The sequence below is a fragment of the Eucyclogobius newberryi genome, unplaced genomic scaffold (genome assembly GCF_026437365.1).
Source record: "Eucyclogobius newberryi isolate DKJ021-1_F unplaced genomic scaffold, fEucNew1.0.hap1 SCAF_14, whole genome shotgun sequence".
NCBI classification, from domain to species: Eukaryota; Metazoa; Chordata; class Actinopteri; order Gobiiformes; family Gobiidae; genus Eucyclogobius; species Eucyclogobius newberryi.
The window spans coordinates 16,838,750-16,866,530 of NW_027315768.1; the positions used below are offsets into that span (position 1 = coordinate 16,838,750).

Consider the following 27,781-nt stretch of genomic DNA (forward strand, 5'->3'; position numbering starts at 1 on the left):
GACTGTTCATGTTGTAGCTTTAGTTTTCCCTCTGTCCATTACATTCATTTTATCAAGCATGTAAATGGATTTTCAACGATGTTATAGCAAAGACATGTTTCAGTAACTATCTTCTCCATTAGGTTTTTCTATGTCTACTTGGTTTTGTTGAATTGAAGTAACAGAAATAAATAGATTAGAACATGGAACACCACTGGAATGTTTCTGATTTTGAAGGTTTAGCTTTGGGAAGAAAAGACGGCAAAGTTTTGAAAGGCAGAAAAACAGCCGTGGAAATTCAACGAGAAGAAACCGGACTAAAAAAGAATAACTTTGGGCTAATTCAGTGTTTGGAGGAGGGATGAATGCTAATGTGGCTTCCTGTAATATTTGGTTGCTAAAGTTGAAAAATAAGTGCTCTTTCTTTAGTGTAGTAAACGTAATCGCTAAAAATCTTCTCAAGTCAAATTTGAAATGTGATTACAATCATTGCACCAATAAATTACTAAAATACGAAAGCAACAACAATTATAAAATACTATAGTATACTACTAATATTGTTGGAAACGTCTTCTACCACTTGCTACTTTACCACCTCTATTATAATTTTGTCAATAACATAAATGCTAAAGTAATAATATTTTTTCTTAATAAATAATGTAGATTTAGTTTCCTGGAATTGAGTAATTCAGTTGCTTCACTTATGAATTTGGACTGAAGTCATTTGCTTTCCACTTCTAAGAACTTGCTGTGTGTGCGTTTCCACAGCATCAGTCAGTGTTTTGGAGACCGCTGATTTATGCTGGAGATAAATGAGCAGGACAGCACTAGTCAGATAAACAGCCGTAAACACTTCTCATAAAATACACAAATTTGGATATCCCTCTCGGCTCGGCTTTGCATGTACAAATCTTTCAAGTTTGTGTTTGGTATTTTTGAAGTTATAAATCAAATTGAACAAATTTTGTGTTTTTATTTTGGCTGGGAACTTTGTAATAATCACTGATCTGGTTATCATAAGAGCATGATTAAAGGCAGAAGGTACAGAGCGGATGTCATTGTGGTAGGAAGAAGGATTGTGTCATACCATAAAACATGATAAAAACAAAAAACACGAAAAAACACTATTACAAACACGACTGATGGTCTCGTATGTATTTTATTTTAGCCGATACGATAATCAATACTTTGCTTGATGCTGTGGCTTATAATCAATAACCGATATATATTTAGATTTTAGAAGCCCACAAATCCATCTTAAGTTGACGTAAAGAACGAACTTTTCACTTTAGTAAAAATGATAACCAAATGCATTTTTCTGGGATAAAATAATATGTGGCTTGGTTGTGAAAATATAAAGACACATTTGAGCCTAATTGCTCTTCTCTTTGCATTTTTACTCATTAGTCTGTTCAAAAAGTCAAATCTGATGCATTGAGGACCAATCATTTGCCGGTATCAAAGATTACAATAACATTCTCAAAGGTCATTTTCAGCAGAGGTAAAAGCACACCGTGTAATCGTTATAAAATAATCAAATCAACACAGATGATGAATTATATTATGTCCAATTAAAAGACACATGACTCACTTTTGTCACTGCAGGAGGAATATGAAAATTGAAATATTATTAACTATATAATTTACTTCCATTAATTGTAGAAAATATGACACTTGGTATGATAATATGAGCTTTGAGATCATTGAGAGCTCTGTTTTTTCATTAAAAATAGCCTGGACAATATTGCCAATATCCACTTAAACTTTCTTTGAGTTGGTCTCACTTTAAATTGAATCGTAAATACTCATCAGTTTTTCACATCTTATGACTTTATTAGTTTGCCAGACGGGAAATGAGAACAGAGGGGGAGAGAACAACAAGCTTGGCTCTTTGCTGTGATTACACGGTTAGTGCCTTAAATCCCTCGGGCCCCTTGTCTCCTCGTGAGGAGCGTTGACTGTACCACTGCTGCTACATTGCTCTCTTTAAAAACATGTACAGCTTAATTCTGTCATTGCCAAATAGAAACATCACTTATCATTTGCACTTATCTCCTTGTTTTGTTCCACTTTGAAGCAATTATAAGCTATCATTACTGAAGACTTTCCACTCAGCTGTCACCAGATATTAGGGATAGTCCGAGTTAGTAAACAATGCACTTTTGACAAATTGGCCATCACGCACCTTTTAGCCCCTCATGAGCACCCATTAAAGCCATTATAGTTTGTGTGCAAGTATGGCCAGCCTCAAAGTGTGGAAAAAAAAAAGACAGCGGTTTTCATAAATGGTGTTTTGGCAGCCTCTCCGCGCTGTGCAGCAAAACAACAATACATTAGCATTAGCTGTAAACAGACACATCTGCTTGCAATGAAGATGCATGTCAGACGAGGAATGGATCGTCGAAGCAGATGGCGGGAGGGCTTAGTGTCTATGGGAAACAGAATTGGACATTTTTCCATATGCTGCTGCGGGTCTCAGCTGTTGCAAGATTTCAGCTGGAGTGGTGAATGGGTAAATAGTTGGAGAGTTGGAGATGATCGAAACTCAATGGCAGAGATGAGAGAAAAATGTCCATGTGATGATGATTACAGCTAAATTTGGCTGTGTTTAAATGTTCCCAGGATTTAAACAGAACCAAACTCTTGTAGCAAGTGGTTTCAGGTGCTTGTTAAAACTAAAGTGTAGGGTTAGTGGAAAAAAAGAACATTAACAGAGCAAAATGTGTCCTTTCCTGAACAGTTTTGGAATGATCATGAGCTTTATCAGGATTAGTAGTATATCACATGGTTTGGTAAAGAAATCATGATTTTATTCTGAAAATGTCTTTTGTCTGAAATTTTAACTTTTAAAAATCAAGTGTATTCCTTTGTATTGAAATTGAGCTTGAATTTGTTGTTGAAGAGTCAACGGATATAGATTTAAAGTGTATCATGACCTTCTGCGTCACTTTTCTTGTAACAATCAGACTTCAAGATAAAAGTGTGGCCTTCTAAAAGCTTTCGTGACCTTTCTGTTTCGCTATTGTTGTAAAATACACTGAGCAACATTGATATCACACATTGTTCTCTGCTGCATTAAACGGTGAATAATGTTTCCTTCATGGCCCATTCAAACGTCACAATAAATGGCACGAGAACAAGCGTTTTGAAGTGGATATTGAGTCATACAGAAAGTTTTGTTTCATATGGTGACCTGCCTTTTTTGAGCTCCTTGTCTTCATGTAGTTATGTATACAAAATGTGCCAAAAATCACCATTCGTTTTTAGTATTCAAATCAAACTAACTCGGTGAAATGTCATGATTTGCTCAGTCCTTTGTGGCTGTGGTGTTGAGTGTTGCAGAAGTCCACAGGATGCAGCTCAGTGGTGGGTCAGTCCAGTGCTCCGCTTGTGTGCCGGAAGACCTCCTCCCCTGAGGGTCCTATGTGTCCAGAATGTCCACTCAGACCCCGCACACTGCCTCTTTGTAGTTAGGAAGAGTTAGGACTTCTTGGACACTTTTTTTTTTATATTTGTCACACACACATTGTCGTCTTTATCTGCCGTTCTCCTCGTGATGTAGATGTGGCAAGTCAGGTTTGGATTGCATAATGTAATCAAAGATCATTGTCGCAAACAGTTTGGTTCTCGCTAGTCAAACAATGCTTCAATTTTGTGTTGGGTTGTAAAAACAGACGAGCGGGGATCCTTGGTTGACCTACAGCTCTACAGTCATTTTGGTATTAGTATTTCATGACCAATTCTATTACAGATATATTACTATCAGCTCTGCCAATATTTTTGAGTAGAGCTGGGTTTCGATTCAAATTTCAAGAATCGATTCGATTCCGATTTTTACGTTTCAAAATCGTTTTTTTCCTATTTCTAAGATCCCATCCGATTCTCTCCGATTTCGATCTGATTTTCGATTCGATCCGATTTCGATTCGATCCGGGGGTTAATGTTATTAAAAATGAAAAATGTATTTGAACCGTTTCCTTCACTTCATGACTGTGTAGAGAAGCAACATATTAAAACCAGTATTATATCAATATTAAACAGCAGTATTGGTAGTTACTGATGAAAAGGTTAAGGGTCAATCTACCTTCAAGAAAGATAATCCAGGAGTCCTGAATTATCTTTCTTGAAGGTAGATTGAAGTTCACTGAGGGAAATGTAGAAAATAATTTTAATTTAAAAAAATAAATAAATAAATAAATTGATCTTTGGACGTATGAATTGATAATCGGTCATTAATATGAGAATCGATTAAAAATCGGAAAATCGATTTTTTTCAACCCAGCTCTATTTTTGAGCCAATATATAATTAACATATTTTAATGTATTATTGACCTTTCTTTAATTATGTTAAAAACCCATCGAGATCTCCTTTTTAAGGGTGAGCACGGCATGATAGAAATGACTAAAAACGTAATTACTGTCTATAGATTGCACTGAATCACTAAATCAATGTAAAGTGTAATATTAAGTTCTGTGGCTATTGTGTATTAAAGATAAAGCTTGGTTTTCACTATGGGAACAAATCCTGTTTTTGCTCCAAGCCCTCTTTTTTTAAGATTTCTAACGCGCTCTGTTGTTCACTCACTTCATCTGGTCTAAAAGTCTGTTTGTGGCCTCGTGTAAATATTTTTATTCTGTGTGCTGCAAATGTGGCACTTTGGCCCAGGTCAACCTTGAAAAAGAGGTCTCAATTTCAATGGGTTCTGACCTTTTTAAATAAAGGTAAATAAATATATACATATATTTCAATGTCCATGTTTGCAGATATCTTTTAGTTTTTAACAGTTTGTGGCAAGAGCAGATCAAAACCTGGATGACCCACCACAGGCCCAGTCCTCATCCGTCCACAGCTATAGCCCTGAAATATATTGGTCTCTATTTATCGATGTGTAATTCAATTTGTATCTATGGAGCTATTGGAAGCAGCTAAACAAATCTGTGAAAGTAATTAAGCTATTATTGAAGCTATGACTGTACTTGGAAAACGGCTCAACCAACTTCACTTTTGCTCGAGATAAAACATAATTTTCTAATAATAAATTGTTCTGTTCTCATGGTACACCCTAAAGTCAAATACAGTACAATAGTTCTTTTGTGAAATTATTATTTTGAGTGGTCTGCCTGTGTCTTTGTTCCAGTCATTCAGAACGGTTGGACCGAGGTGCCAACATGTCACGTACAGCTGTGAAAACAATACTCTCTAGGATTTATTAAGAAGTACCAGAAGTGAGAGTGAGAGGTCACCAACCACAATGCCTGAATGCAGTGCCGCTATAATGCAAACTATACTTATCATTGGTTCATACTCTGTTGTACTGCTGCAAGATTGACTGTAACCTCAATAGTCACCATTAGCTAATGATTAATGCTGTTGTGATTTAGGTTACATTACCATCTCATTTATTGCATCTTGTTCTGAAATGCATATGTTTCTTGTGCAAGTTTAGAGTTTATTTTTCAGTCCTTATTTAAATGTTATTGTTGTTATTATTATTCCTGGACACGTTTTAAAATGTGCACTGTGAACTGATTCTTGATTTTTCCATACATTAATGGCAGTGTAATTGCAATTGTCACTCATAAAGTAGAATGATTGCAATTTGACAATATTATTCACTGTATGTTTGCCCCTTCTGTTGCTCAAATGCTCACGAGTCTAAGTTCTTTTTCCACACTGGCCTCTGGACTTGGAAGAGGGCAAACTTGATCAAAGCCTTTCAAGCAAAACAGATACTTGAGTGGGGACTCCCATGTTGCTTTATGTCCCTGACGTGCCAAAAAGCATTGCACTCAAATTGATTCATAACAAGCTACCACGTCTTTTGCCCTTAGAGAAATAAACCATTGGAAAATAGTCTCTCTTTTTCAGCCAGGGCAAACTTTATGTCCAGGAATGTTGTGTGACGGGGGAAGCCGTCTGATGCTCCTGACTGAGAGCCAGCTGATTTATAAACCTCCTGCTTGGCTACCTGACAGTGATGACCACTACAGGGGCAAGAAGCTGTATTTACTTTGCATCTGGGCTCAATATCCTGTGGACCCAGGGGCTTGTACTTCCATGGTTGGAGCGATGTGGGTTGTGGTACGAGTCGGCTGTGCTCCGCTTAGGGCAAATGACTCATTGAGCTGTGGTTAACCTGCTGCCATGGTGACCGCTTTTTTTTTTTGCGCATCTCGGGACAGAAATGCTTTTTGATCTCCCTGTACTACCCAAACAGAGAGGGCCAAGCATCTGACGGCTCACTGCATTGTCCTGGTCGCAGTGTTTCTTTTTAGTTGCCTTCTGTCATGACAAAAGTGCCGAGACATTTGACTCTCTTGTCTCTTGGATCAGGACGGTGGTTTGGGGTTGTATCAGCAGATATGCTCAAGGCCAAAGCCACAACATTATCTTATTTAACTTTTATTTTACCAGGAAATTCCTTGAGAAAACCATGTTTTGGGTAAGTTCAGTGAAATAAAAATGTAACAAGACTAGTGACCAATTTATATTCTAAGAGAATAGTTTTCCCCAGGTGTTTGTTGCTTCACTTGTAGTCTGTTTGCATGGTAATATTGTTGCAAGGTTTTCTTGTAACATTTGACATCAATAATTGTCCAAGACAAAGTCATTGTAATATATTGACAATTCTGTAACATTGTGAATGGAAGACATTTCTCAGACGTCAAAGTTACACCACCTTCTCCAGCCAAAAGAGCACAGTATAGAATAAACTAGAATGTTCTCAGTGTGTCCAAGCAAGCTAGAAAGAGTACAAGAGTACGTTAACTTATATTATGTTTTAAGATGCCCCACCCTTTGGGATTAAACTGGTCTACACAAAAGAACATTGTTTGGATCCAGACCAATGGGTTCCTAAGTGCAACAACTGCAATCATTGCAGCACGATTTGTCAGACAAGAATATTTCTGGACAATCATTCACAAAATAAATACCACATAGACCACATAGTGGACACAAACAAGAAACTTTTTGGATCTATAAACATAAAGCCACCCTGGATTATACAAATACCTTGATTTTATAGTAGAAAAAGCTTCAGTTGTAGTCATCTGGACTCAGTTTGAAAAATTAGACGTTTCGACTCTCATCCAAGAGTCATTGTCAATAAAAGAATTTAGATCGAGAACTCCGATATTAATACTGTTCTGTGGTAAGACCCGCCCATTGGGAGGAGCCTTCCTGAAGTAGAAAGAGTTGTTTGTTTCAACAGAAACTCCCCCCTTGTATCTACCGAGCCTATTCAGAATTTTAATGGGCTATTAGAATCCTCTTTGTCTTTGTGAGACCCTGGCTCAACCACCCTGAGTACCTGATTAGCATCTAAATGTCCTGGTCCTGGTCCTCTACCTTTCCAGGGGTTCAGTATTCCATTATAGATACCAGGAAGATTGAATCTGAGCCCTCCATTTCTGTTTAAAGAAGGTCTTTCTTTTTTAACAAAAATAGCTTCCTTGACTCCTCTTTCAAACCATCTTTTCTCCCTGCTTAAAACCTTCACCTCACCGTCTTCAAACGAGTGATTTAGAGGCTTCAAGATGGAGATGCACGGCACTCTGAGGTCCTGAACTAGTATTTCTTCTGTGCTGATAAAGCCTCTTGTGTAGAGGCTGTTTTGTCTCACCTATGTAACGTTCTTTACAGCTTTCTTCACTGCATTGGATCGAATAAACTACATTGCTCTGTTTTTGAGTCGGCAACTTGTCCTTAGGGTGAACCAGTTTTTGTCTTAAAGTGTTTCCTGGTTTAAAATAAACAGGGACTTCGTGTTGTCTAAAAATTCTCTGCAGTTTTTCCGACAGGCCAGACACATAAGGGATAGAAACACCCTTCCTTCTCTGTTCAGTTTCCCTTTTGTCCTGCTTCTTGGTTCTCTTCACTCTGTTGAGAGCCCAAGCGGGGTAACCACAGGCTGAGAGGGCATTTCGGACATGTTTTTCCTCTTTCTTCTTGCCCTCTGAGCTGGTGGGCACACCTTGAGCTCTGTGTTGTAAGGTTCTGATCACACCCAACTTGTGCTGTAGTGGGTGGTTGGAGCCAAAGAGCAGATACTGGTCCGTGTGTGTAGGTTTCCTATACACTTCTATTTGGAGTTTCCCGTCCTCTCCTCTGATCGTGGAACAATCAAGAAAGGCCAAGCGATTCTCCTTAGCGTCTTCTCTTGTAAACCTGATATGTGGGTCCACAGCATTGATGTGATCAGAGAAGGTTTCCAGCTCTTGTTTCTTGATTTTTACAAACGTATCATCGACAGTTTTGGGGCTATGCCTGAGAATGAGGCCAGTGCCTTCTTCTCAAAGTGCTCCATGTACAGGTTGGCCACTATGGGAGAGACGGGCGAGCCCATGGCACAGCCATGAATCTGTCTGTAAAATTGTCCCCGGAATTGAAAGTAAGTGGTGTTCAGACAGATGTCCAACAGTTTACATATGTGTTCAGGTGTCAGTTTGGTCCTTTCCTGTAGGGTGGTGTCTTCCTGCAGTCTGATCCTCACCGCTGCTACTGCATCAGTGGTCGGGATGCAGGTGAACAGGGACACAACATCATATGAAACCATGAGGTCATCTGGGTCCAGTTGGAGATGTTTCACTTTATCCACAAAGTTGTGCGTGTTTTCCACATGATGTACCGAATTCCCCACAAGCGGAGCCAATATAGTTGTTAAATGCTTGGCCACAATGTAAGTGATGGAATCTGTGCTGCACACTATGGGTTTGAGTGGAACCTCCTTTTTGTGTATTTTTGGAAGGCCATAAATGCAAGGCATGGCTTCACCAGGATACAGTCTGTAATACAGAGGCCGGTCTATCACTTCCTCTTTTTCCAGCCTTTGTAAACAGTCTATCACTTTCTTCTTGTAGCCACTGGTCGGATCTCTTTTCAAGCGCTCGTATGTGGTCGTGTCCTCGAGGAGGGTGTGGACTTTGGCTTCGTAATCAGCTGCGTTGAGAATCACAGTGCAACGTCCCTTGTCTGCTGGGAGGATGTTGATGCTATGATCTTTTTCCAGTGCTGAAAGTGCTTTTCTCTCTTCAGATGTGATATTTGAAGGAGGTGGTTTGGCACTCTTCAGGGTCGCTGTGACACGTAACCTCAGGTCTGCAGCCTCCGATTCAGTCATTTTGTTGTTCCTAATTGCAGTTTCAGTGGCTGTGATGTAGTCCTCTGTAGGGATGTGTTTGGAGGTGACAGAAAAGTTGAGACCTTTAGAGAGCACCTCCTTTTCTGCCTGTGTCAGAACACGATCTGATAGGTTCTTAATCCAATTGTTTTTGCTGGTCGCTAATTTGTCTGTCTCAGTCCTAATGTCTAGCTCGACCTCACCTGCATTCTTTTTGTTCAAAAGAATGTTGAACTTCTTGATTTGGCGTTCTTTGCTCTTCCTGTGCTGTGCTTCTTGTGCTGTCTGTGTAAAATCCAGCACTCTTTTGAAAACTTCTCCAGGGAGTATGCTGGTTAATTTCTCCTGTAAAGTTCCTGTTCTGTCTTTCAATTTATCAATTCTGACGTTGTTTTCCTGGATCCTTTCACTGAGCATCTGCATAAGGCTCCTTCTCCAAATCTTCTCTGCTCTGTGTCCTCTGACCGGTGATTTGATCTGCAGGCTCTTCGGGATCATGTTGTTCTGTCTGCATCTAAGATTGAACCTCAAGTGATTCCTTTTGTCTGCTAGTTTCCTGGCTACAGATTCGAGTTCCCGAACTAAATCCAAGGTTTTAGGCCCAAAATTCTTGGAAATATGTCGGTGTAATCCCTCATTCGTCCAGGAGTGTTCCATAGTAGAAAAAGCTTCAGTTGTAGTCATCTGGACTCAGTTTGAAAAATTAGACGTTTCGACTCTCATCCAAGAGTCATTGTCATTACCTTGATTTTACTGTTTTTATTTTCTAAATTTTGTCCTTTCGTTTTGGGGTTTAGACTGCTGATGTTTTCTTGTTGCCCACAGTAGGTTGACAGTAGGTTCCCACTCTACAGGTGGAAAAGCCCGATTGGTGGAACACTTGGAACATTTGGAATTCTGTTTTTCTTCTATTTTTCATATTGACACACCCTCCACCAAAGAGCATATAGTTCTCATTACTTTCCATCACTGCCATGAAGTCTTACTCTTTACCCTCTGTTCAAAAATGTTTAGAAAATGCAACATAATGTTTTAAAATCCCTCAAAGAGACCTGACCTTGTTATAAAGTGGATACAGTGTAATTTAGCAGAAGAACTGGCTCTTTGTTTATTTCCCCTCTGGCCTCCTCCCTCACTATCACCGCTATCTTCTGCTGTAGTTATCATTTCAGAGTGTGTTTTGCCACGCACAGTTTCAACCACTTCCTCCACTATTCGTTTATTTTACACATATTTCTAAGTTAACTGGTTTCATCACAATTGCTCAAAGCTTCAACACAAACATACAACACATCCAGCTAATGAGCAAAGGGTGATTGTAAAGGCTCTTCTCGACATAGCATCAGGTTAATGCGTGTTCCTCTCACAAACAGGCTTTGACCTTGGTGTGCGATGACTCATAGACAACATCCTGTCAGACATGTGGATCTAATTGGAGGCATTCACTGGCTGTTAGTAAGTGTCAGACATTCACACTGCAGTGTGTGTTGTAGTCACTGGCTTTACTGCACTGGAAACAATCACAATATCAAATTTTAGTGTTGCGACTATTGTGAAAAGAAACATCATGAATTTAAACCCATTGTTGAGAATGATTTTACAACCATTATTGACATGACCAAATAACAGTGATATTTTTTTTCCATTACTGTTGAAAACAAACATACTGTTTATTTACTGTGTGGCCAAATTTATTAAATCAAACTTTGATAGCGAGATGAAAAATAACTCCACATTTAGGTTTATTTATATTGAACAAAAATAACTTAATTTTACTTCTAAATTAGTCACAATTGTTATTATTTTGTTGTCGTTAAGATCATATTGTGACCAGATTCTGAAAAATGATGGTAATCGTTTAACCAAACAATCTTGACATCCCCATTGCACAGGTTTGGATGTGATGTTCATGGCATATGTAGGTTACTTCATTGTGCATTAACATTGATTTTACAGTTTGTCAGTAGATTATCCCACTGACCTGCTATTTAGGCCATTGGTGTCCTTTTTAAAAATAGTGTTGAATTGTAAAAAGGCGGTGGAACAAGGCCGGACATGTTGTTTCCCTAGTTTTACGACGCAAAGGAGGGTCGTTTTTAAATGGACAGTCTTATACAATATTTTAACCATTGTTCTATGAATTCTGTTATGAATGAAACTTGTTTGATATTATAATTTATGGTTGGCACCGACAAAGACATTCTGGAAAATGATGGAGCTTATTTTTATGGCCTGGTATAGACTATTACAGGAAGATGTTATAATAATAATAATTCCAGGTGTTTTGTTAGCATTTGATTTTTTACATGTCCTTTTTACCAGAGAGAAAATGGAGTCATTTTTTCAGGAAAGTTGCCTAAAAAGAATACATCTGGCAAGAAATTAAAGGGATTTTAAGCTGTTAAAAAACATTTTGGGTGCAACATTTTGAATTAAGAACATAGCCTTTAATTTTTGCAGTATTTAATCAGTTTTTTAGCTCGGCAAGATTCAGCCAATGGATATCTTACATTCCATTTCTCTTTTGCAGGTTGTTTCGAGTGCTGCATCAAATGTTTAGGCGGCGTTCCGTACGCATCGCTGGTGGCGACCATCCTGTGCTTCTCTGGAGTGGCCCTGTTCTGTGGCTGTGGACATGTGGCCCTCACCGGGACGGTCACCATCCTGGAGACGCACTTCTCCAAAGTCACCTCAGACCACGCCATGCTCACTGACATGTAAGCCTGACATTTCAAGGATGGTCAATAAATCGGTGCTAATATCGGTGATATCTAGGGATCTGTTTGCATATAAAGGTATCGGAATATTTAAAAAAGTGGGTCAATTAAGCTGAAGAGGTAGAGCTACAACCATCGATCAACTCATTGTAACTACCGTAGTCGACTATCAGAAAATAATCGTTGTCATTTCTTGATTATCGTATTTGTTATCTGGACTCTACAGACTATAACACATACAAAACAGGCCGACAGTAGCATTATTAAATAGAATTTTTTTTTTTTTTTAAAGTCAGATTTTCATCAATAATACACTTTATTTGTAAAAGCTTTTGTTTGGTTAAAATGTATTTAAATAGTTTCAAAGAAATTATATCTTGACAAGGAATATCTTATCTTATCTTAAAATGATTGCTGACTACTACTACTGGTAATCGTTAGTTGCAGCCCTATAAACAGTTACACCATCACCATAAAAGTACAATACATTTGTGAAATGTACTCCAACTTCAATTTGTGGCCTTTGCTATAGATTTAAAAATTGTGATGAAATGATATTGGCAAATATTGGCCACATCCACAAGACAAAGATTGTATTGACTGAAAAAAAATATTTATGTTGGACCATCCCTAATTCCATCGCTGAAAACAAATCTAAACCTCAAACCATTGTTGATATAGTGAAACTATTGTCTTCTTACAAAAACAAAACGGTGGAAAAATAGCCTCGTCTTGCTCCAAAAGTAAGATCAACTGTGCTTTTAATGCTCTTCTTCTGAGATGATAATGCCTCCTCTAGTTCTTATCATCAAAACAAGACCAAATATGGGTTCTTTAATGTTGGATTACACACAATAAAAGGGTAATGACACAAGCCGAAGCCAGGTCTGAGCATATGCTTTACGTCTGAGTGGAGGTGACGTGTCCTGAGGGGGCAGCCTGTCTCTGTCTGTGGGACGAGGCTTTGCAGAGACATGACTCACCTGTTACTTCACTGGGCTTCACTTCAGAAAGGATCCCAGCGGCTGGCTCCATCACACACATCTGGGCTCGATTAATCAGGCCGTGCAGGTTATTTTAATGGAACAGACACACTCGTATATCGTTTGGTATAAGTATTTTCCACATTAAAATGCAGATTCTTGTACTTTTGTGTTTGACATGTTGAGAGCATGTGTTTAATGACACTGTCTAATCAAAGGGACATTAAATCTTGTTGTGAAATGAAATGTATACCAACAAATAGCATTAGTTCTCATGTTCTGAAAAATATAAATCAAACTCATTTTGGCATTTGGCAATATGATGAATATATGATTAAATAAAGGCTATAGGTGTAAATAATAATAATGTTAGAAAAATACAGTTGGCAACTAAAGCAATATGTTTTTTAACTATCATTGTGATTCTGGAAATTTCAGTTTTAATGCAGTTTCTATGCATACTTTCCCCACCCTATTTGTTAGCCCTCACCCTAGTTGCTTTAATTGTCACCTATTGATATATTTAAAGATTCTAACTACATGAACTGTGTTAAACATCTAAATCTAGGCTCTATTGCCCTACTGGTACAGACCTGGGTGCTTCTCTTTGTATTTTTCCCCTTTAGTGGCTGAACAAACGCTTCACTTTGACAAACAACAAATCTACATTTTAGTTTACTACGTTCTTAAAAAACCTCTGTAATTTCTTGCTGACAGAATCCAGTTGATGCAGTATGTCATCTATGGCATTGCCTCCTTCTTTTTCCTGTACGGGATCATCCTGCTGGCCGAGGGCTTCTACACCACCAGTGCCGTCAAGGAGCTGCACAGCGAGTTCAAGACCACCATCTGCGGCCGCTGCATCAGTGGATTGGTATGTTAGCAGAACCACCCTGCCATGTTCGTGGGGTTATTTAAAAATAGCTTTCCATTAAACATGATTTGTCCGCCTGTGTCCTCAGTTTGTCTTCCTCACATACATTCTGGGCGTGGCTTGGCTCGGCGTCTTTGGGTTTTCTGCGGTGCCTGTTTTCCTCTTCTACAACATGTGGTACACCTGTAACACCATGAAGTCCCCTTTGGCCAACCTCACCAGCATTGACACGATCTGTGTGGACGTCCGTCAGTATGGTAAGAAGAATGCTTTTACTGATGATGTTATTTAATATAAAGCTTATTAGTTCCAACAGAATCAACAGGCTCATCGCTGTAACTGTACTTTCCATTACGCTGTGTTAGAAACTTTGACCCACTGCTGATGAAGTAAATACATTATAACCAAGTATTTCATAAGATCCACTGATGGTTTTCATATTGCTAATCACAAAAGCTCTGATTTTAAGGCTTATGAACTCGCATTAAGAAACAGCTTTTTATTTGTATTACATGAGCCAATTTGTTCAATAATAATTCCACTCAGCAATGACGTACCCTTTCAAAATAAACATGGAAACTAAGAACTAATGGTGCTCGCCCCTGGTGCAGTAGAGAGTACCCCTGAGTACCCCTTAAGCAATTTACATTTCTTTAGTAGTACATGTCCTATATTACAGTTACAGATTCAAAAAAAGAAATTAAAATACTTTTCAATTTAACAAAAACAAACAAACAAACCCTGAAACCATACCTGTACACCTGGTTGGGAAACGATGGTGTATGTTTAAGGTACTCCTGGCTTCAACCGTTTGCCAATTGTCTCCCTCCTCTCTTTCCCCATTTCACGCTCTAGCTATTCTGTGTAATAAAGTCTTTGGGTCTGAAAATCATACAAAACTAACTAAACAAAATACTTGTGAGAATTATACATTTACTCGTATTTTGTTTGAGGCTGAATGTGCTGAATATGCATAAGTTGGTCAGTCAAGTCTGTCAAATTTGACCTTTGAAGCTAAAAGATGAAGAGCTGCAGATTGGAGGCTTGAATGAGACAAACCCTTTTAACCTCATCACTTTCTTCTAGGTATTATCCCCTGGAACGCCACTCCAGGAAAGGTCTGTGGATCTGCACTAGGAGACATCTGCGACTCTAGCGAGGTAATTCTCCTTCCCAAGATGTTGCTTTAAAAACTATACTGTATATTAATGGTGGATCTGTTTTTCCCCATTCACAGTTCTACCTATCCTATCACTTGTACATTGTTGCATGTGCTGGAGCAGGAGCCACTGTTATTGCTCTGGTAAGTGACATAGTATTTCAAATATATTTTCATTCATTGCATTTGTACAATTTACAGGCATACATTCAATGGATTATAGTATTGTGGGAAATAAGTCTTGAACTTTGTAGTAAATTTGTAAATATCTGCAGAGTTTCACCATGGCTTATGACAAATTACTGACATATTTTCCACAATTTTCTGTGTATACTGTATTTCAGTAAATTATGTGTCCTGTGAACCCTTCTCTACCATTTTGGTCGGCCATTTGTAAAAGAACAAATGTCAACTTCATTCGCTTTTCATATCATAGTGTCGCTACTTTAGTCTTTCTGTTTACAAGTCAAAGATCATTTTAACAGTTTAAATTATTGTTCTTGACTCCTTACTGCTTTTGACTACTAGAAAACTGTCTGTTAACTTGTCACATGACCTGTGACCAGGAATTGGGCGGCATGTTCTCTCACCAAACTTCTCTGTTCTCTTCCACCAGCTGATCTACATGATGGCTACCACTTATAACTTTGCCGTTTTGAAGTTTAAGAGTCGAGAAGATTGCTGCACTAAGTTTTAAACAGTGCTCCATATATTTCAACGCTGTACTGATTAGTCACTGACAACATTTGAACTAAAAAAAAAAACAGACTAGGAAATATTAGTGATCACAAGTGTAAATAGCGGATTGTATGCGTTCTTTAGCATCCAGGGACTTCGGACTCTGAGGGTAACTTTTCATCAGTTTGAGTCAACTGTAAATTGGACTAATGTAACTGCAGTATTTGGTCCTAAATATAAGTTTATTTTACACAATTTTATAGACTATCCTGATTTGAACCTCTAATGACTTTAAATCAAAGATGATTTAAGACCGATTTGTAGTGATTTGTTGAAAACATCGACCACCTGTTGAGTCATGTTGATGCCATGACGTGTTACAAAACATCAGTATTTTTCAGTGTTAAATCCAGTATTATAGACTTTATCTGTACTATAGGCCGGTTTAGGCCCGGACCCATGGGATTCCAATGGAGCCATCCTTTCATTCCATGTATAATACAGTTATTTTAGATAAAGTAAATGTATTTAGTTGAATGAGGCTGACAGACCTCTGTTTTTCTACTCTTCTTCTCAAGTGCCACAAAAGAGCCATTTTGTTTTTTCTTAACACTGAGCCTGCATGCTTAATATTCCAGATGCTTTTGATGTGTTTAGTTTCTTATACTCAATTTTTCATATATTTAATTTTCTCCTACATTTTGGACTGTAGCTATTACTTTCGATACAAAATAAACAATTTTTGTTTACAACATTTTCCCACTTGATTGATTTATTTCCCACAGGTCTTGCACATGGCACTAACCTTTGATTACATGCGACGTCTTTGCTGTCCTGTCTCATCCCTCAATAACCTTATCTTCTTTTTTATATATAGATTGTCCACAACATAACTCCACTATTAGCAATGGAAGTTTTTTGTGTGCTTTAGATATTATTATTATTATAAATACATTTGTTTAAAATGTATTTAGAACATTTTTACAGTTTAGAATTGGTAGCCAACTCTAATACAAAACATAATACAGACAATAAGCATATATTATTGAGTAATAGTAAGTTAATTTTGTGCAATTTAAATTCCCTTTTTAAAAATCAACCATTCAAAAAGCTTCCATAAGTACCCTGCACTGTAACAGTTACAATATGTTTATTGACTTGTATGTCTAATATTTGTAGCTTTGACCTCTATAGCTTGCTTTGCATCTCTGACATGCTCACCGCCATCCACCTTCACCCTCTCTTCCAGATCCACTTCCTCATGATTCTCTCTGCAAACTGGGCCTACCTTAAGGACGCCAGTCAAATGCATGCCTACCAAGACATCAAACTGAAGGAGGAGCGCGAGCTGCAGGACATCACATCACGCTCCAAGGAATGCCTTAATTCCTACACATAAGGATATTACACACTCCCGTCACACTTCAAACACACACAATGAAGCACTAAGGGCCTAGTATGGTGGCCTGTTTGGACCAATGTTGAGCTGAATTACCTGCCAGCAGCCTGACACTGCACTAATTAGGCCTCTAACAAACTAATATGCTTTCTCTGCACTAACTCACATGCAGGTAGAACTGTGAGCTATTGACTGCTTTTCTCCATTCTCAAATCAAGTTATAATTTTGTCGTCTTTAGAAAGGTTCATAAGCAGTTATTCATTACAAATCATTTACAATGTTTGCTGGATCTGCAAAGACAAGTTCTAATGAAGTCTTGCCGAAAATATGTAAATAAGCCTTATAGTAAGTTGGGTACAATGTCAGCAGGAATGTTTAGATGTTGAAGTGCTAAAGACATGCATTATTTTAACAATATAAAACGTGTTCCTGTGGCCTGAAAAATCCCTACCTCAGGTGTGCACAAGAGCCTATGATAAACATTTATACCACCTCTGCAATACTGAAGCCAGATGAATTGGGACTGCTGCCAACAATTGCTCCTTAAAAAAATACAGAATTTGTATTGCTTTTGTCTGTAAAAAATGCTTTGTTCTGTAGTTGGTTTTAGTTTTGTTTCTTTGGTACTATAGACGAAATAACATTGAGTTAATCGAATATCTTTTTTGTTTCTAAATACATCAACTTATGATATCTTGTAAATCACCCTTATGCTTGTATTAGTAGTCGTAGTAATATGCAAGGAGATGAGATTTTTTTTTTCTTTTCAGCCTTTTATACGGTACTGGTTTTAGTAGTTGATAATGCTAAGCCCCTTTTGGCTCCAATTGAGTAAAATCTGTATACTCTAGTGGTCTAGATAAAACAGTTGTTTCTAAATCAAAATAACTTTTTGCGTGGTAGTATATTTTACGACTTCCAATCATCATGATTATTTAGCCAAAGTAAATGCTATTTCTCCTTTTTTGTCTGTCTACGCCGTGATCCCAGCACTGCATCTTGTTGAATAAACCAAATGTAAAGAACAAGGCTACAGTTTAATCACCAGGAAGACCACAATCCTGAGGCAATTCTGACTGGAATTTCTTGTTGATGTTGTATATATACACAAGCCTGTCCACCATTTTGTATGAAAATAAAACGAACAAATAAAACATTGTGTCCATTTATTCCTACAATGACATACAATGGCAAATAATCTACAATAAAAAGTGTGCACAATTTCTGAAATGATAAAACCTTTTAAAAACCATCTTAAAACATATTCATCTAATACTACCAGAATTCCTCTTCTTCCTCCTTGTGAGAATATGCTGCAATGCTAGGAAAAAGATGAACATAAATTACTTGGATGGAACATAATAGTTTATCATATAGCTTGTTTCTCTCAATTTAGTTCTTTACCTTTCATCTTTCTCTTCTGACAGACTTTTATCCTCAAAACTAAGAGGTTTGGCTTCTTGTTCAGGGCTCTTAACAAAGAAGCAAAGTTCCATAGTTTTAAACACTAGTAATTGGGTCAAACATATTTTACATATTCGTAACTTTACTCACTGTCTGTTGTTGCTTCTCTCTTGCTTCCAGCACCATTTTCATATACTTTTCCAGAGGATTCTCTTCAGCTTTAGACTCTTTCCCATCATCCTTTGCTTCTTGCTCCTCTTGTCTCTCACTGTTTTCAGAGTCGGTTTCCTTCTCTTTCAGTGTTGCTTGGTCTTCTACTTGCAAGAGCTGACAAACAAAATTGTATTTTCTTAAATCTGGCTATAATTCTATGTGAAAAATATGTAAAAAGTAAGATTACATGCTCTTCCTCCAGTCGCTCCAGTTCTTGTAGCTCTCTTTCCCTGGCATCTTCTTGGTCTCTCAGTCTCTGTTCTTGCCCTTCCTTTCTTTTTTGTTCCCATTTTTGATCATCCTCCTCCTCCTGCTCCTGCTCCTCCACTGAAGATTTGCGTGAAGATGGTAAATCTTAAAAAAAATAAAAATAGCCATGGTTAAGCAACAAAAAAAAACACATGAATATTCCCTCTTTCAGTTGGATATGAGCGAGTCAAGAGTGAAAAGAGTTACTACCGGTACATATATTCACGGTAATTAAAAAAAAATAAAAAGTTACCAAGATTTTATATCAAATTAAAGAATTATAATATAACTTTTGGCATGATTTCAGAATATAAAAAGGTATACTTTATTGTCCTCAGTAAAACTTGAAGTGGATCGGATACAGTTACTTTAAAGTTACACTGTGTTTTAGGTGAGAATTGTCTGCAATGATCCATTTTGCTTGGGGAATATGGGGAATTCATTACCCAATCATGGCTTCCATCTCAGGGGACAAACGACTCACCCTCACGGCTCTGTGCGGCTGGTGGGTCTTGCTGGTCCTGTGGACTGTGTAGGCAGGGGACAGTGGGGCCTTCTGGGACGCCAGTGTCCAGGAGAAGCTCTGGAATGTGGCTCGGCTCTGGAGGGAGACGGGCACAAAGAGAGCTTTTATGCTGGACCATAATGCACCAGGGCCAGAGGAGCAGCACAGAATACATAATCAGCAGCCCTTCATCTTCACCATTGTGCGAGTCCACTGAAAGGACACTTTGGAGGCCGGTCACACACTCATTAAAAAACAACGGGCCTAAAACCTCCAAGAATTACTTTTGTTTTAGTAATATTACTCTCCTCAAATAAATTACAAAAAAATAAATCTTGTTTGAATGATATGAGCTAACAAAACCTGGAGCAAAGCCAGTTATTTCATCTTCAAAAGTGTTACCAGTTGCTCTGAGGAAACATCATTTCACACTGTGTGTTGCTAAGATGTGAATAAAGGGGTATTAGCACAACACTACCTGGCATTGGCTGTGTGAGATCGTCCAGGCTGATCTTCTCTGGTTGAGGAGAGGACTCTGAGCTGGAGAAAGGAGGCTTCAGCTTTGGTGGGCTTCAAAAGAAAAACATTGATTGGTTGCTATCGAAGTGCATGGACTTGCAGGATATTCCTTCAAAAACAGGACAAAAATGTACCTGGTAGTGTCTCGTGCTGTGCTCCTGAGCTGAGGGCTGTGAGGTGGACTGAGTTCAGAGAAGAAGTCATCAGAAGCAACAGCTTTATGATGGGAGAGCAGTAAGTCCTCTGCTGGGGTTGCTGTAGTAATAATATTAAATTATACAAAAGTGTTAGACTCAAAATATTTATCAATAAACCACATACTTTGCAAAACAATTATGATCCTTCATTTCTCTGATCCTAGGGCAGAAATAGTATATTTAAGTGCTTTATTACCTTCTGTTACTCTTTGATGCGTATTTCTTGAGGGTGATTCTTGAGGAAGAGACCTACGTCTGGTCGTGAGGCTTTCATCCTCAAAGTGTTGGCCTCTTTCAAATGAGGGCTCAGTCAGTGGATATACAACAGGACCAGCTGAAAACCCAGAAGGCAGGGTCTCGGCAGGATTTTCTAAAAATGTCACTTTATGTTGACTTTCAAGAGGTTTTCTGGTGTCATATAATGTTAGAGAGGGGGTCCTAATAGCTTTGGGGGGCAGCAGTCTGTGTGGCCGGGAAGGAAACTGTGGTGAAAGTGGTCTCGAGATGAGCATATGCGAGATGTTGGACACCACTGCCCTCTGCTGGTAGTTCCTATAAGCTTCCTCAATACTTTCAGTTTCTCTCTGCAACTCCCGCATACGGGCTTTGGCATCAGCAATAAGGTCCATGTCAGAGTCCAGTGTGTTCCCCCAGCTGTGTCCATGCAAGGATCCATCTGCTTTAGACAAATCATAAGGCGCCCCGGCCTTCAGTACGTTTCTGTCCACATAGATGTCAGGAGGAACCAGGTTGTCAGTGCAGTATTCCAGAATGGAGCGGTCAACAAGAGAAGGCTTGGGGTTACGCAGCACTTCATTTTCAAGAGCTGCCATTAGGAGAGGAAATGAGGAGGAAGAGAAAAAGAGGAAGGACAGATGAACTACTTAGGCACTACAACCAATCACCATAAGAATAGAAAATACCCTTTTTATTTCACAATCAAGGACTTTGATGAATCCTTGATAGTATCAAGTGATGACAAGTAATTCAGAACTATCACTAGGTACACCCCTCCATGCATTTGACTCTTTTCAAAAATGTTTGGCACAGTGCTGCCTCTTAAGACACGGTACCTTGCTGCGTTTGCTGCAGTTGTATCTTAATGTCCTCCACATGGTTGTTCATCCACTTGGCCTTCTCCTCACACTCAATCAGTTGTGCCCTGAGCTGAGCACTGTGCTCCACCTGCACACAGACATCCAGTGAGTCATGCTTCATACATGTAGTCTTCAGAGAGAGAGAGAGAGTGATTGTGTCCAAACTGACCTCTCTTTGGAGCTGAGTCTGCAGCACCTGTTTCTGTTTGTCCGAGTCTTCCTCTGCCTGTCTCTGAGCGCTTTGCATCCTCTGCATAGCTGTGTGTAAAATCAGTTCTTCTTCAGATTGTGGTTAAATCAGAAGTGGGTCATTTAATTTAAATCATCATAAAAACGACTGTGCTAAAACTGTCATATTTTAATTATTAATTCAATTGTATGTGATCATATCGTTATGTTTTATGATTACTATGGGCAAAATTGGAGAAACAAGATTCTTGCCTTTCCCTTATTATACCTGGATTTGTACACTGTATGGGTCCAGGTCTGCATTTTCCAAAAATGTGGATACACGTGTATAGTGAGCTGCAGTTAAGAGTTATATTGCACAAGTCCCTTGCCTCCTTTATCCCTCAGAGACAGAACTCACTAACCGCAATAAAACATAAGGGCTCTATCTGTTCTCTGTGCTTCCCTTTCATCTTTGCTTCACTCCACTTCTTTATTCAAACACTTAACTTCTCTTCACACTCATGTGTAAAGATACAAAAATGCAGCAGAGAAGCCAGAAAGTTGAGGGGAAAAAGCACAAACGGCAAAAGCAAACAACACAAAACACATTGGGGAGGTAATGTTGTCCCAATTGCAGAGGAGATTGTAGTTGTTACAGTAATTAGATCAAATGTATGCCGACTCCTGGGATGAAGCAACTCTTACCTGCACGCAGACGGCTTTTCTCCTCCAGCGTCTCCTCCAGCTGTTTGCCCAGCAGTCGCAGCTGGCTCTGTAACTCCTCTCTCTCCGATTTAAGGCTTGCGTAATCACTCATTGTTTCAAGCTTCTCTTTAAGCAACTCCTTTTGTTCATTTAGTATAGACTGCTGTTGTTGTCCCATGTTTAACTCAATCTGTTCAAAAACGGAGATTGTTCTTAAGAAATACTTATACGTTGCCCAACATCATACAAAGGTTATCCACAACGCTATGACCATCGCCTGCCGTTCGTGATCATATGACCACCCATTTTCCAACTTTTAAAAAGGTAACAGTGATTACGATCATTTGTGTTATTACCTTCATCTAATGTATAAGTATTTGAAAGCAATATAGGGTTTACCTTCAGCCGTTTTATCTCTGAACATACTCTAACATGCTCTTCCAATTTGGCGTCCAGCTCAGCTGACTCCTTTAAAAGACGAGACGTTTCCACTGCAGAAAATAAATACACAAACTGTACTTCGAGCAGATTACAACTGTACAAAAGATAATTTCATACATACATTTATTACGCGTCTCATTTTCTGTGAATTTTTCTGTCCTCTTGACAAATTCTTCTTTGAGTTCAAGCTGATACCTAATTCAAAAACAAGACACAATTTAAAAGACACTGTATTTTCATAATGTAATTTTAAAATGATATACAATACCTAGAAAGTTCATTTCGGAGTCTTTGGTCATATGTGTCCTCCAAGGTCTTCACAGCCACTTCCCTTCTCCTCAGCAACTCCACTGTCGTCTTCACCTTTTCCTCGTGGATCTGACAATTTCTGTGAAAAAAATTAATTAAAAAAATCTGATTTTTTACATAAAGTTCCCCCAAAGTAGCTCACCATCTAAACTAAACAGTAATAAAAGGATAAGTTACTTTTCAAAAGCCTCCATTTTGATCCTCAGCTCACTCTCCTTGTTCCGCGCTGCTTCAATCTCCTTAAGTACTTCTTGTCTTTGCATGTATACATTTTTTTCTTCAATCTAATACAAGGATATTTTATAAAACATCAAAAGCATACCACAACAAACATTTAGCAGACAAAATGTTAAACTACTTTACCTCTTGCTGTTTTTGTAACCGGGCTATGGCGTTTTTCTCTCGTTCCATGAGCAGTTTTGACTTCATTTCATACGTCTCCTCCAATTCATGTTTTACTTTAACAAACTCCTTGTTATATTTTGCTTTTTCTTCCATCTGCATTTTAGCAAGTTCAACGTCTTTGAAGTGCTGCAACTATTAAGCCAAACATGAGAAAATAAATTAAAACAAACACATTCAGCATAATGATATATCTATTTAAATTTGTCTAAATAATGTCAGTAGAGTGTAAAATAATCTTCTTCACTTTTGTTTTCATTTCAGCTTGTAACCGCTCTTCAATTTCTTTCTTATATGACTCCAACTTAGACTGTAGAGTGAAAAATCTATCCCCTTTCCCACAATGACTGTCATATTCCTTATCAATCATTTTCATCTTGTCAACTGGAAATACAAAGAGAGAAAAAGTATATTAGGAACCCATTTTGACATAACAAATATAGAAAAAGCACATAAAAAGAAAAACCTAGTGATTCTCCATAGCTTGACATGGTTGTTTGAGTGACCACATCATTGCCTTGTTCATGCATGGAATGGTGGCTTAATTGCATCAGGAGACTCATTAGGAAACCTGAAAGGGGAAAAGTATAATTAATGAAGGTCAAAATTGGCCAAAATGTTTCTTAAATTAATTCTTACTTTTATCACAATTTTCTTGAGCCAACTGAAAGACATGTAATTGTTAGTGTTATTCTTTTTCAGGGAGTATTAAGCCTTTAAAACAGACTCAATGACCTACCAGTGCTTTGTACATAGATGACTCTGGAGCAATTTTCACTAACTGGAGAATATCTTGTTTTGAAAGCTTCTATAAAAATGTGATAAATCTGATGAGTGACTTCATTATATTTGCAAATTTAACAAAGCAGTACTTACCTTGCCTTGGCTCAGACCACATTCTGGGTTAAATACAGACAGGCTGTACTCATATCCTGAGTTTTGAAGATAATCAGCCACTATGCAGTTGCAAGCTGAGACCACACAAGAAACACCTTTGACAACTGCAGGGGACTTGCCCTGTGTTAAAGGTGGATGCTTTAGTTCCTGGATCAGCCGATTCCTCAGTTGTGTCTAAAGAAGACAGACGAATGTTAACAAGCAGAGAAACACTGGGAGGACAAACAGACGGTGACTTACTTTAAGTGTATCAAGGAGTCCTTTGCTTTTAAACGTTTGATAAAGTCTTCTCCTTAGTTCATCGGGAGACAACTCTTCTTCTCTAGACGCAGACATGACTGTAGCTTCTGAACTCAAAACTGAGAGAACAAATACTTCGTTAGGTTCCTGTGTGGCACGACATCCATCCTGATTCAATTCCGTGTCCAATTTCAAGCGATCATAAACATTTCATTCATATTATTTAATACAACTCTCAAAACGGAGTTTTACTTGATACCAGCTAAGCTACAGGTGGGACTAACAAACAAACAAACAAACAAACAAACCCTTGGCTACGGAGGTCTCTGAAAGAGGCGTGTCTTCGTTTAAACCGAACTATCGGGCACTTAGTTATGACGTCACATGTTTGGCTTTTTCATATCATATGTGACTTTTTAAAATCAACTTGATCAAGGCACGCCGTATTTTTTGTTAAATACATAGTTATATTTTTTACAGATGTATATATATTTTACCATCTTGACTTTTTTCCCCCTTCTTCTTGTGTCGTACGTTGACGTGATTATCTTGCGACCACTAAGCGTTTCTCAAGAACCAGTTGACAGGTAAACAAATTATTAAACAATAACTCTAACATGATTTTTAGAATTACGATTTTGGTTTTACAAAAAGCTAGTAGCACGAATTGCTTGGATAATTAATATCTTCTATGTAGCGCATGAAGTCACTATCATAGTACTATTGTAAAGCGACTGTTAGCTTAGCTGCTGTAAGCAAATGTCGTTTCTTTCCTTGTAATAAACGGATTGTTCTTTCAGATAAAGGTTTCGAAATTACAGGATAAAGAATGTCTGGTAGTTTTTATTTTGTCATGGTTGGACATCATGACAATCCCGTGTTTGAGCTGGAATTCCTGCCAGCTGGGAAGTCTGAAGCAAAGGTATCTTCATAGTAATGCTAATGTCTTGTCGCTTATTGCTCTGCCTTGTGTATCTAATCATTTGTTTTACATAATAAACCGTATTTATAACCTTTACAATAACATATTTCCAATGAGCATTGTCAGTATAAATGTAATCATAATGTAATTTAGGATGTCTTCTCCGAAATGGTTAGTTTGGCACAATGTGTGTGTATGTATATATATATATATATATATATATATATATATATATATATATATATATATATATATATATATATATATATATATATATATATATATTTTTTATGATTAGGTTATAACTGTGAATGCAACTCTTTCTAGGACGATCATCGGCATCTGAACCAGTTTATTGCACACGCTGCTCTGGATTTAGTGGATGAAAATATGTGGTTGTCCAATAACATGTATTTAAAAACAGTGGACAAATTCAACGAGTGGTTCGTCTCTGCGTTTGTCACTGCAGGGCATATCCTTTTGATACTTAAATAATATATTTCTATATTGTATGAAGTTGTGACTATAACAGTTCTCTTTAACCAATCATACATATAAGATTCATTATGCTCCATGATGTGAGGCAAGAAGATGGAATCAAGAACTTTTTTAATGATGTATATGACTTGTATATTAAGGTAAGTATGTTGTTTATTTAAAATGCTGTTTGGGATTGTTTTTTGTTAATTTCAGTATTTATTCCAGTTTGCTATGAATCCCTTCTATGAAATCAACGCACCAATTCGTTCAACAGCTTTTGAGAGAAAAGTGCAGTTTCTCGGGAAGAAACATCTTCTGAGCTGAGCACACTTAAACCCACCAGATGTTCTGGAAATACCGGTTATTTGCTTGTATAGTATCTCTGCTTCTTAATATCTGCTTCTTGTAACTTGTCTATTGCTCATAATTCCATGGACATTTTTCAAATTTCTTTCAAATATTTTCCACTAATGTAACTTTGCTTATCTTAATCAAGTAACCTTTTGAATCATAATACACAAAGATTATGCTTCAGTGTTATGTTTTGTGAGATTTATTGTACTTGTGACATACCAGTAATAAACATTCATTGAAATATATGTATATGTGTATAGCTCATGTTAGAATGTTTGTATTAAACCTAAAAATCCAAACTATTATTTTCTCAGGTTAAGTAAAGTCTTATAAAATCATAATTTCAGACTCAACTTTACCTTACACCATGCAAGTATTATACATGTGTCCAAAAGACCTCAACAGTCAGTAAGTTAAGACCACCTTATGGTGCCACCATCCTATACCTTGATTTGTTAGTTTCAAATATCTGCCCAAGTTATTTTAAAGTACAGTGATTTAATTGTATAAATACGTTAAATGTTTAGATAAATACATGATAGGGAATGCAATTACGAAAGGCATAGCAAGTCAACTTTATACACATGAAGCAACACAATGCCCATATAAAATAACAAAATATGGTTAGCAAGGGAAACATTACAATTTTAGTTATATGCTCAGCATTTTGCTTGTGAAATATTACCTTCTTCGATTTAATACTTTAATGTACTTAGTGTTCAGTTTACCATCATTTAGGCAAAAGCCATTTAATAATTTGATCACAAATCATAAACCAGTAGCAATTTCTTAAATATTTTTACAGCACGGGTACTCTTGAACCCCAATCACAAAGCATAACACTTTAATGTTGATCTTGTTATGAACAGCAAGTGGCAGCAGAACGAGGCTTTCTGTGAAGCTTGACAGTATCTGTAGGAATAAGGTGGTCCGTTTTTTCATCTATTGCCAAAACCCTGCGTACCGCCTCCTCAAACGCCACAGCAACATTGGTGGCATCCTTGGCACTAGTCTCATAATAAGGGTAGTCACCATTCTCTTGGCACCACTGCTGAGCCTCTTCAATGGACACTTGCCTTTCCGTCACATCTACTTTGTTGCCCAATACCACAAATGGAAACTTCTCTGGCTCTTTGACATCAGCGTAATAAATGAACTCCTTCTTCCAATTGCCCAAATTTAGAAAACTCTGGTTGTCATCTACACTAAACGTGAGCAGACAGCAATCAGAACCACGATAGAAAGGAGTTCTCAGACTTCGAAAGCGCTCTTGACCTGCAGTATCCCAGATCTGCAGAGTAACCTGGTGGCCATCAACCTCCAAGTCCTTGTTGAGGAATTCAACTCCAATTGTGTGAAAAAGATGGGCATCAAATTTGTTGGTGACATATCGATTCATGATTGAGCTCTTTCCAACTCCTCCATCACCGAGGAGAATGACTTTCAGCAGAGATGTTTTGGACGTCATCACGTTTATCTTTGTGCAACAGTCCAAAAATAATTGTCTATTGGGTGAAGGAGAAACACAACACATCAGTGTGTCACAGATCAAGTAGGTTTACTTAAAGCGTTTTAATCATGCTTGTACGTGCAAATCTTACCCAAGGTGTACTGGGTGTTCTTTGCTTCCTGATCATGTATTCAAGACTCGGTCACATGGTCATTTTTATCGTGTTGAAAAGAGCAGCTACGTAGCTTAACGATTAATCAGCTGTAACACAATAACAGACAGTCAAACATTAATGTGCATCATAATGAACAAGG

General features: G+C 37.9%; 4 protein-coding genes across 7 annotated transcripts in view; 2 read left to right on the top strand and 2 right to left on the bottom strand.

Moving 5' to 3' along the window:
• gpm6bb (glycoprotein M6Bb) overlaps nucleotides 1–18,060 on the top strand; it is a 34,115-nt gene extending 16,055 nt beyond the window's left edge. Inside the window, exons 2-7 of one of the 2 annotated variants that reach the window (XM_072444562.1) lie at nucleotides 11,632–11,818; nucleotides 13,519–13,675; nucleotides 13,764–13,932; nucleotides 14,762–14,835; nucleotides 14,913–14,978; nucleotides 16,762–18,060. In XM_072444562.1, the coding sequence (XP_072300663.1) occupies nucleotides 11,632–11,818; nucleotides 13,519–13,675; nucleotides 13,764–13,932; nucleotides 14,762–14,835; nucleotides 14,913–14,978; nucleotides 16,762–16,911 (803 nt within the window). In that variant the 3' untranslated portion in view covers nucleotides 16,912–18,060. Of the gene's footprint in view, nucleotides 1–11,631; nucleotides 11,819–13,518; nucleotides 13,676–13,763; nucleotides 13,933–14,761; nucleotides 14,836–14,912; nucleotides 14,979–15,450; nucleotides 16,265–16,761 lie in introns of those variants that run through there. The other variant, XM_072444563.1, reaches the window with a different exon arrangement.
• An 80-nt stretch (nucleotides 18,061–18,140) lies between these two features.
• Nucleotides 18,141–24,551, bottom strand: ofd1 (OFD1 centriole and centriolar satellite protein). 2 transcript variants are annotated; one of them, XM_072444560.1, is made up of 22 exons: nucleotides 24,262–24,551; nucleotides 24,001–24,195; nucleotides 23,864–23,932; nucleotides 23,764–23,788; nucleotides 23,591–23,695; nucleotides 23,372–23,508; nucleotides 23,086–23,259; nucleotides 22,900–23,006; nucleotides 22,682–22,801; nucleotides 22,535–22,608; nucleotides 22,372–22,463; nucleotides 21,973–22,162; nucleotides 21,266–21,354; nucleotides 21,073–21,184; nucleotides 20,196–20,825; nucleotides 19,937–20,057; nucleotides 19,762–19,853; nucleotides 19,263–19,379; nucleotides 18,717–18,883; nucleotides 18,467–18,643; nucleotides 18,317–18,384; nucleotides 18,141–18,233 (listed from the first exon to the last, which is right to left on the bottom strand). In XM_072444560.1, the coding sequence occupies exons 1-22, from the start codon at nucleotides 24,355–24,357 to the stop codon at nucleotides 18,188–18,190; spliced, it is 3,003 nt and encodes a 1,000-aa protein (XP_072300661.1). In that variant the 5' UTR covers nucleotides 24,358–24,551; the 3' UTR covers nucleotides 18,141–18,187. The 2 variants fall into 2 exon arrangements, with proteins under 2 accessions (XP_072300661.1, XP_072300660.1); XM_072444559.1 differs by having other exon boundaries at nucleotides 21,266–21,375.
• Nucleotides 24,552–24,767: 216 nt separating this feature from the next.
• Nucleotides 24,768–26,148, top strand: trappc2 (trafficking protein particle complex subunit 2). Of its 2 annotated transcripts, none has more exons than XM_072444566.1 (5): nucleotides 24,768–24,848; nucleotides 25,062–25,183; nucleotides 25,511–25,653; nucleotides 25,734–25,821; nucleotides 25,889–26,148. In XM_072444566.1, the coding sequence occupies exons 2-5, from the start codon at nucleotides 25,091–25,093 to the stop codon at nucleotides 25,985–25,987; spliced, it is 423 nt and encodes a 140-aa protein (XP_072300667.1). In that variant the 5' UTR covers nucleotides 24,768–24,848; nucleotides 25,062–25,090; the 3' UTR covers nucleotides 25,988–26,148. The 2 variants fall into 2 exon arrangements, with proteins under 2 accessions (XP_072300667.1, XP_072300666.1); XM_072444565.1 differs by having other exon boundaries at nucleotides 25,511–25,646; nucleotides 25,727–25,821.
• Nucleotides 25,860–27,723, bottom strand: rab9a (RAB9A, member RAS oncogene family). Its single transcript, XM_072444564.1, has 2 exons — nucleotides 27,619–27,723; nucleotides 25,860–27,522 (listed from the first exon to the last, which is right to left on the bottom strand). The coding sequence occupies exon 2, from the start codon at nucleotides 27,483–27,485 to the stop codon at nucleotides 26,877–26,879; it is 609 nt and encodes a 202-aa protein (XP_072300665.1). The 5' UTR covers nucleotides 27,486–27,522; nucleotides 27,619–27,723; the 3' UTR covers nucleotides 25,860–26,876.
• Nucleotides 27,724–27,781: the final 58 nt, after the last annotated feature.